Consider the following 9,700-nt stretch of genomic DNA (forward strand, 5'->3'; position numbering starts at 1 on the left):
CCAGATTCCTAATATTCAGTCTTTCCCAGGAGCAAGGAGAATAGAATTCATAAATCATACTAATATAAAATAAGGGCTGCATTCTCAGAAAACTCTTAAGTGTTCAAATAAATATATGGTATATACACCATGAAACAACCTCAATAAATAAAAAGAAATTGCCTGTTGGTGAAATAACAAAAACATCCACAAAAAAATATACAAATTAACTAAAATTTAAAAGATTCGATCTGATGGGGCACCTGGGTGGCTCAGGTGGTTAAGTGGCTAACTCTTGGTTTCGGCTCAGGTCATGATCTCGCAGTTTGTGAGTTCGAGTCCCATGTCAGGCTCCGCACTGTCAGTCCTGCTTGGGATTCTCTCTCTCTCCCTCTCCCTCTCTGCCCCTCCCCTGCTCATGCGCTCTCTAAAACAAAACAAAACAAAATAATAAAATAAAATAAAATATTCAATCTGAGCTTTGAACAGAGAAATGAAACTTCAACTGAAAAGCAAGAGTCTGGGCTTTTGCATCAGAGTAGAGTTCTATTAGCTCCATCACATTACTAAATGTGGAACCTTGAGACAAATTCCTTAATCTCTTCAGCTCTGTTTCCTCAATAAAACAAGGAGAGCTCATAGGAGGATTAACTAAAACAATGTATGCAGGGCTCTCTGATACAGTACCTGGTACACAGCTGGAATACATAACAGTATGCTTCTCCTTCTAATTTTCAAAACGCCTAATTAGAGACTGATTCACAGAGAAAGAGTTAAAGAACAGGGAGAAAACTATTAGCAGGACAGAAAGGAAGAGCATATTCTTCAGGTACTCCAGATTTACTTATAACTTTATTACTTTTTTTTAATGTTTATTTATTTTTGAGACAGAGAGAAACAGAGCATGAACGGGGGAGGGTCAGAGAGAGAGGGAGACACAGAATCTGAGGCAGGCTCCAGGCTCTGAGCTGTCAGCACAGAGCCCGACGCGGGGCTCGAACTCACGGACCGTGACATCATGACCTGAGCCAAAGTCAGACACTTAACCGACTGAGCCACCCAGGCGCCCCTATAACTTTAAAAATAAGGATAAATTTCTCAGATTACTAATGTGAAAATGCATCATTGATCTTGAAACACCTTTTTATATATGTAAGATGCGCTTCTTCCTTATAATTTTACAATTTTTTGAGGTTCTACATTTGTACATTTATTTTTCTCTCCTATTCCTAGAACCCTGACTCAGACCCTCCTTAACTTTGGTTTTGAATGGCCTAAACCTTAGGGCAGACAGGCATATCTTAGAGGTCACTAAGTATTCTGAAACACTTCTGGGAGAAGGCCAGAATCCAGCATCTAAGAATTCAGAAAGAATCAGAAAAGGACACAGGCTTTGGAAACAAGCAAAGGTTTAAAACAGATTTAAGTCCTAGCTCTGCAGCTTGCTGGATGTATAATCTTGGGCAAGGCACTTTACCTCTCAGAACCCCATTTCCTTATCTGTAAAATGGAGATAATGCCACCTATATCTCAATGTGCTATTGTCAGGATTAGAAAAATGCCTATAAGGGTGCCTGGGTGGCTCAGTCGGTTAAGGGACAGACCTTTTTTTTTTTTTAACGTTTACTCACTTTTTGAGAGACAAAGAGTGTGAGCAGGGCAGGAGCAGAGAGAGAGAGAAACACAGAATCCAGAGCAGGCTCCAGGCTCTGAGCTGTCAGCACAGAGCCCATGAGGGGCTTGAACTCACACACCAGGAGATCATGACCTGAGCCGAGGTCGAGGTCGGACACTTAACCAACTGAGCCACCCAGGCACCCCTAAGAGACAGACTCTTGATTTCAGCTCAGGTCTCGATCCCAGGGATCAAGCCCCATGTTAGGCTCTGCACTGCTTAGGATACTTCTCTCTCTCTCTCTCCCTCTGCCCCTTTCCCCTGCTTGCACTCACAAGCTCTTTCTCTAAAATAAAGAAAAAAAGAAAAATGCTTCTAACATTTCCTGGAATATAAAAGGTCAATTGATGGTAAACCATATTAGGATCATTCTGCCAATTGTTTTAATGAACATTTTGCAAGCCTGTACTTTCCTAACTGGCAAAAAGAGTCATACTGCTCCCACAATACCATGCCTGCATCCAAAAGGTTCCGTTTTAGTGATCTATAATTAACCAAATCAAGAGCTTAAAGAATTCAGGGCAAGAAAGAACTAACATGGCTCAACTCATTCTCTGCTGACAGCAACAAATCCAGTGCAAAGTGGATACGTTTGCCAAAAAGGAAAAAGAAAAGAAAAAAAAAAGACTGCTTGAACATGGTCATTACCAATACTGATGTAAGCACAAACGAGTTACAGTTCTGAGGCTTGCAGCCTTACTGTCAGAAAGTTTTAACTTTCCTGAAATAAATCCTCTCCTGCCTTGTTTCCCCTGCCGTGAGAAATGTGCTATGACATTATTACCCCATTTTCAAGAACACAGGGAAGAAACCCTCTCAACTACTACTACTGCACTCACTTGAAATTTATCTTCCGATTCCACAAATCACTTCTTACAGAGATTTTTGGTTTGTCGGGTTCACCGAATGTGAACTTATGAAGAAAGACGTTAATACAAATATACAATAGCCACAATAACAAGATCTGGTCCCCACAGCACCGCAAGTTACATGATGAAGGTAGGAGTCAAAGATAAGATGTGACTAAGTAATCTGCATACCATCTGCTCATTCTTATTGACTACTGTACTTGGGAATTCTGGTTCTTACAAAAAGTTTATTGCCCTCATGTGGCTGAGCAGAGTAACTGATCAGAGAAAACTGATGACAGATACATGAACAGAGTAAGGGAAACCATCAACTGAAATGTGACAAGATAAATAAGCTTGTATGTGACAGTTACAAAATAAAAGCCACGGTCACCAATTACATAGCCAAAAGTAGCTATTTCAAGATCTAATACCCCAATCGCTCCCTACAATAAAAGCAGAAAGGTGTCAAGGTAAGAATGATTAAATAAACAATCTAAGAATCAAGAGGCAACAAATCAAAATGTCACACTGCAGTCTCTTAACGAGGTGACTTTCAATCTGGGGTAAAACAGGCAGTCTCGTGCACTTAATTTAGCCAATTCAATATCAAGAAAGTTAAAAATTCTGTCCCCCAAAAGGAGCTCAGCAATGCCTTTGGTTGTGTCATACAGCTGTATCCTTGCCCAGAGTTTCATTTGCTCAACTTCCAGCAAAAGTTGTTTTTTGTTTGCAATTAACGTTGTAAGGCAAGCTCAGCCCTGTCTTCCATAGCCTTGAGGCTGCTGAGTAAATCTAGAATCATGGAACCTACATTTTGATGCTAGAAAAAAACAGGAAGAAGGTGGTTCAACAACAAGGAAAATGGTCAAGAAGCACATCTAGATTTAAGAAAAAGAGACTGACATGCTGACCTGTGATTTTTTGACTTCTTTATATAAAGTCTATTGAACTGAGTGTACCTTTCAGACGAGGTCATGGTGGCATGCACTTAATCCACAGTTGGAGGAGGAATAAAATAAAATCGTCCTTAATAATAATAGCCATCATCTCTTAAGCCCTTGGTACTTGTGCCAAGTTCTATGCTAAAGCCCTTTACAAATATTTCTAATCTTCAATCATATTAGTATTTACATTTTATAACAGAGGAAACTAAGAGATTCGGAAAATTTAGAAATTACCCAAAAGCTAGTTAGTGAGGATACTAGTATTGAAACCCAGGTTTGCCTGTCTGTAAATCCCATGCCCTAAAAGTAATTTGTTAAACAATCTTTACAGTCAAGAGATCTATTCAAATTATTAGAATTCAAATTACAGAATTTTACACAAAAAGATCCCTAATCACAGGAAAAAAATTTGGCCAAAGTGAGAAAGCAACTCAACCAGTCAGAAATATTTCCGATTTCCAGACTCATGCTAGGTACTACCAGCCCTGGCACCTGTGCTGCCTCCTACAATTCCTCCCAGAGGAGTTTCACACTGCAAATGACCTGGACACTGTCCTAAAGCATAATTAAACAAATTCCTTCAGTCTTACATCTGACATCATCTATCACCTATATCTAGGGAATTAGAATGAAAGGGTTATCTGCTTCATACCTTAATCATGAGACTATTACAACAAAAGTTAGGCTGGATCCAGGGTTCCAATTCAGCTGAGTTTTACACAGTAATACCAACGCAGACTTCACATCGCTTTACAGCCTCTTCTTCTGATGAAGCAATTAAATATCATTCACAACAATTTAAAAAAAAAACCATAAATCACTGTGTTCATATTATGCCTTGGAAATTAGACCATAAATCCCTTTTTATGTGATCCATATCTCTGTCTTTTCCGACACTCGCCCGTTTTCCTGTGCTGATTTAGCTTTATGAGAGGTGAGGCACACCATGGATAGCCATTGTAAGGGTAATACTGGAATATCACACATCTAAGCTCACTTGGTGTTCTGAGACTACTGGCTCTTCAAAACTATGTCTGAAAGAAGCTGACAGCTGAGACAGCCAGCCTCACCATGATCGCCTTTCCCCAAAGTAGAAGCATCTCTTCCTAACACTTCCAGATCGTAAGGAACCAACAAAACAATCATTCTCTTCATGCACAGTCTAATAATTCTGGTGGCCAACTACTAAGCAGAGGGGAGGAACCTCTGAAGAGAAAAGAGTGAAGAGACTCTCTCCATTACCCTTCTACATTCAGAGAAGATGCAAGGATACTGCAGTATCTGGAATGAAGGGCACAGCATCAGTACTGCTCTAAAGAAGCGGTTGGCCACAGAAAGGCAGAAAGTCCTCATCTGTGCAGAAACCAGACAACTGAGGATTTCAGGGCAGGTTAACTACTACTTACTCGTCCTCCAAACAGAAAAGATGTTTCCACCCTACTGCTGGGTGAACTCTCACAAGCGGTAAGATTTTTCTACACCATCGGGGTCTTTTCCCTGAATAGTCTGGAAAATAACACATGGGAGCATGCTGGGTGCTCAGGCGAAGGATACTATTAGGTGCCTCTCCTCCCCTGCCTATTCTAAGTAGTAGCGGAGAGCGCTACCTCCATGTTATTCATAGCGAAGTACTCCCGTGCCACCTGGAGTCTTCGCTCCCCATAACTGGGGGCAGGTGGGGGCATCTCTCAGCGAGTGGGTTTCAGGGGAAAAGGGCTCTCCGGGCTTGTATGATCGGAAGAGAGGGCGTGGAGGGTGGTGCTGCCATGCCGCGACCATCTGCGGTTCCCCCTCCCTCCCTCTCTCCGCGAGAGGCAGCCCGGCCCCAGTACCTTCTTGACTGTGCGCGGCGCCTCGGTGACGGTGCCGTCGGGGCTGACCAGGGCCTCGCCGCCGTCTCGGTGCCGCTGGTGCTGGTGATGAGGGTCGCTCCGCTTCATGGCCGACGCCTGAGGCACTTTCCCGGCGGCTGGGCTGAGAGCGGCGGCGGGCCCCGAGCCCGGGCCAGGGGCCGGGGGCCGCTCCGCGGCGGGGGCTGGAGCCTCGGGATCCCCGCCGCCTGCCGGGGGGGGCCATGGCGCTCACAGCCGACGTGCTCAGTCCCAGTTGCGGCTCCGCCTCGGAGGGGCTCAGGTCTTTCAGCTCCACCTCAGGCACCTTCGCGGTAGCCGCTGCTGACACGACCTGCACCGACATCACCGCCTCCACTGCAACCGCCGGCTCTGACTCCAGCTCCGGCTCCAGCTCGGCCCCGCCTCCCGCCTCCCTTCCCCTTCCCTCCCCCATTCCCCCACTCCTCCCCTCCATCGCCTCCGCTCCCACCCCCTTCCTCCGCCCGCCTGCCCGCCCGCCCGCCGGCCAGCCAGCCCCAGCCTGTCCCGCCCCACCCCGCCCGGCCCCGCCCCGCCCCGGCCTGGCCCTGCACGCCTCGCGCGCGAGGCGCCACGGAACCTGTAGTGCGCTTGCTCCAGGCAGCACGCGGCGAGACGACCGTGGGACCTCAGCCCCCAACCTACACTGCGCGCCCCCAGGGGCGGGGTCCGCAATGCCTCCTGGGAGTCGTAGTCCCCGTCGCCCTGCCTCTGGCTAGTGGGATACTGCGAGAAAGACAGAGCTCTAGCACCGGGGACTAACTGGAAGGAAAGGACTGAGAGTAGGTGTGACACGACTAAGGGGATGGGGAAGAAAGTCTCCTGAGGAGTTGCGGCTTCCGGGAAGGGAAAGCCAAGAACCCTAGGGTTGGGAAGGTGGGGGAGGAATGACTCCCTACCCTGACAGCGTAAATTTCCTCCGTCTGTACACGTCTGCGATCACGTGACCAGGCATTTAAAGGAAAAGCGGCGGCGTCACGTGAAGAGAGCGCTGGCCTCCAGCTTAAAGTAGCTTGGTTTTTATATTTCTGTGAAATCTGGACCCTGAAACCTTTCTGGACTTAAACGGGAATGTTTATAGAAGTAATAAAAATAGGACCTTACCTGATGTGGCAATTTCTGGTACATTTTGAGTTTGGAAGTTTAAAATCAGTCTAAAAAAGTAGTTAGGTATCACTAGGCCGAAATTTAAAAACTAAGAAAAGAAAAAAAAGAAATTTCCAAACTAAGGAATAACAGGTAGCTTTAAGCGAGGCCAAATCTTCTGACCTATTGATTCTACTAGAGAAATAATATGAAATTCGAATAAATACATAAGCGGAGAGGAATATTAAATAAATGTGAGCAGTGACTTCCTTAACTGATGGGCTTTGAGATGATTTTTTTTAACTTTCTTTGTACTTTTATGGGTTTTTTTCCGAGGTTTTAGATTGTTTATTGATGCCAAGGTAAGTTTGCCAGATCAAACTTTTATGTTAAAAGGTGTAACTACAAAGACGTATACTGGTTTCATTTTTAGTGACAAAAAGATACTGAAACTGCTTTAATGTCCAGCGATAGGGGAATGGTTACAGCCTTTAAAATAAAGTTTGCGGGGCGCCTGAGTGGCTCAGTTGGTTAGGCAACCTACTTCGGCTCAGGTCATGATCTCACAGTTTGTGGGTTCGAGCCCCACATCGGGCTCTGTGCTGACAGCTCAGAGCCTGAGGCCTGCTTCGGATTCTGTGTCTCCCCTTCTCTCTACCCCTCCGCTGCTCATGCTCTGTGTCTCTCTGTCTCTCAATAATAAATACACGTTAAAAAATTAAAAAAATAATAAAATAAAAAAATAAAATAAAATCAAGTTTGCAGGGTGCCTGGGTGGCTCAGTTGGTTAAGCATTCTACTTCGGCTCAGGTCATGATCTCACATTTCATGGATTCCAGCCCCACATTGGGCTCTGTGCTGACAGTTCAGAGCCTGGAGCCTGCTTCCGACTCTGTGTCTTCTTCTCTCTCTCTCTCTCTCCTGCCCCTCTCCTGCTTGCACTCTGTCTCTCTACCTCTCTCAAAAATAAATAATAAACATTAAAGAAATGTTTTAAAATAAATAAATAAAAATACAATCAAGGGGCGCCTGGTGGCGCAGTCGGTTAAGCGTCCGACTTCAGCCAGGTCACGATCTCGCGGTCCGTGAGTTCGAGCCCCGCGTCGGGCTCTGGGCTGATGGCTCAGAGCCTGAAGCCTGTTTCCGATTCTGTGTCTCCCTCTCTCTCTACCCCTCCCCCGTTCATGCTCTGTCTCTCTCTGTCCCAAAAAAATAAATAAACGTTGGAAAAAAAAATACAATCAAGTTTGCAAAGAACTTTTTTTAATGATGAAGTGAAATAAATGCGTATAATAAAATAACACGCTAAAGTAATGTGGAGACAGAATTTCACATTCCGTAAGATTATGGAATATATAAAATATATGAAATAAATGCTTATGATAAGATCATGTGCTAAAACAATATGCAGTAGACAGAATTCCATAAGATTTTACTATGTAAATAATATTAGGAAAAAATACATTCAAATGCAATTGAGTGACAGATTATGGGTTAGGTTATTTCTTCTCTATTCTCAGAGAAACTGAGGCAAAGGGGATCTTCTAGTTTTTTGTTGTTGTTGTTGTTTTTCAACGTTTATTTATTTTTGGGACAGAGAGAGACAGAGCATGAACGGGGGAGGGGCAGAGAGAGAGGGAGACACAGAATCGGAAACAGGCTCCAGGCTCTGAGCCATCAGCCCAGAGCCCGACGCGGGGCTTGAACTCACGGACCGCGAGATCGTGACCTGGCTGAAGTCGGACGCTTAACCGACTGCGCCACCCAGGCGCCCCGGGGATCTTCTAGTTTTATGGTTGTTCAGAGAGCAAGCCATAGCCCTGATAATCCCAGAATACCTCTGAACATCTATAGAGTAACTACATTTTCCCTGGCAAAGAGGTAGAAATCATCAGCCTTGACCCCCTACTTCCCTGTGCCACTGCTCTCTTGGGAAATCTGTTCATTTGTGGAGTTGTTCTACCCCGAGTGGAGTCTTTTGTATCCTGGTCTTCACATTTATGCCTAACGCTGTGTGTTGGAAGGCATCTGAGGATTGCTATTTCTACAAAGCCCACAAGTCCACCAGACCCAAGGGCTTCTTAAGGTTTCTCTTCACACTGTGGCTTTCAGAATTTCCTTCCTGTTCTAAAGAACCAGCCTAGAGCTTCATCCTCCAGCTGTCGGAGCAGAGATTAACAGCTCTATAAGTGATTTCATTCTTCCCCCTAATACACAAGGGACCTGTGGTACAGCCACCTGGCATGTGTCGGAGTGCATGGACAGCAGCTGCCTACCTGGACTGCCACTAGAATTGATTACTGAAGGGAGGAATTAATTCTTCAGTGAGATGTGGTTACAAAACTTAAGGAGTCGGAGCACTGGAAAGAAAGTGATATTCATCCTTTATTTATCCAGGCACCATCCACCAGTTAGAGCCAAACATCAGGGCACATTCGTCAACCATTCTCAACTCCGTCCTCTGCACTTGCTGCTTCTGCCATCTTTGTTACTGAGGGACACCAGGCACCGTAGAAGAGGGAAATACCATCCAGAGACAGGATGATATGCACAAGTTTATGAAATTATTTTTTTTCAAAGTTCAAAAGATACAAGAGTATTTACTGAAAAGAAAGTCATCCTCAGTTCCTCTCTCTGGATGCAGCCACTTAAGTTTCATCTGCATCCTTCTGGAAATATTCTATGTATTTATGTATATATTCTCCTTCTTACAAATAGTGGCCATGAGTCTTGCTTCTTTCACTCAGCAATGAAGGTAGCAAACCCAGAGAACTACATATAATTGGAAGGTTCTTCTAATCCTCACATTGCAAAAAATAATGAGATTAATAGTTGAAAAAATGATTTACTCAGAGGGGCGACTGGGTGGCTCAGTCAATTGAGCATCCAACTTTGGCTCAGGTCACGGTCTCCTGGTTCATGAGTTCAAGCCCTGTGTCCAGCTCTGTGCTGACATTGTGGAGGCTGCTTGGGATTCTCTCCCTCTCTCTCTCTCTCACTACCCCTCCCCTACTCTCTCTCTGTCTCAAAATAAATAAATAAACTTAAAAAAAAAAAAAAAAAGATTCACTCAAGAGTCACTTCAGATTTAGCAGCAGATTCAGGGCCAGAAGTCAAAGTTCTTTATATTGTGAGATTACCTGTCCAGTAAGAAGTATGGAATTGGGCAGTCACTGAGTACATATAGTCCATGACTTCTTACTCGATATGGGGGGCCTTGTGTTTCTATATACCAATCTCCTTCCTCTGGGTTAGGGTCTTATTAAAACTTCACCCAGGGGCACATGGATGGCT

The 9,700-nt window shown here is 44.6% G+C and overlaps 1 protein-coding gene across 1 annotated transcript in view; it reads right to left on the reverse strand.

Moving 5' to 3' along the window:
- Positions 1–5,697, reverse strand: part of AHCYL2 (adenosylhomocysteinase like 2) — a 171,925-nt gene extending 166,228 nt beyond the window's left edge. Inside the window, 2 exon segments of the mRNA XM_040471999.1 lie at positions 5,282–5,518; positions 5,520–5,697. Of these exon segments, the coding sequence (XP_040327933.1) occupies positions 5,282–5,518; positions 5,520–5,645 (363 nt within the window). The 5' untranslated portion in view covers positions 5,646–5,697.
- Between the last annotated feature and the right edge of the window lie 4,003 nt (positions 5,698–9,700).

This window comes from Herpailurus yagouaroundi, unplaced genomic scaffold, assembly GCF_014898765.1.
Source record: "Herpailurus yagouaroundi ecotype Mexico unplaced genomic scaffold, PumYag 100, whole genome shotgun sequence".
NCBI classification, from domain to species: Eukaryota; Metazoa; Chordata; class Mammalia; order Carnivora; family Felidae; genus Herpailurus; species Herpailurus yagouaroundi.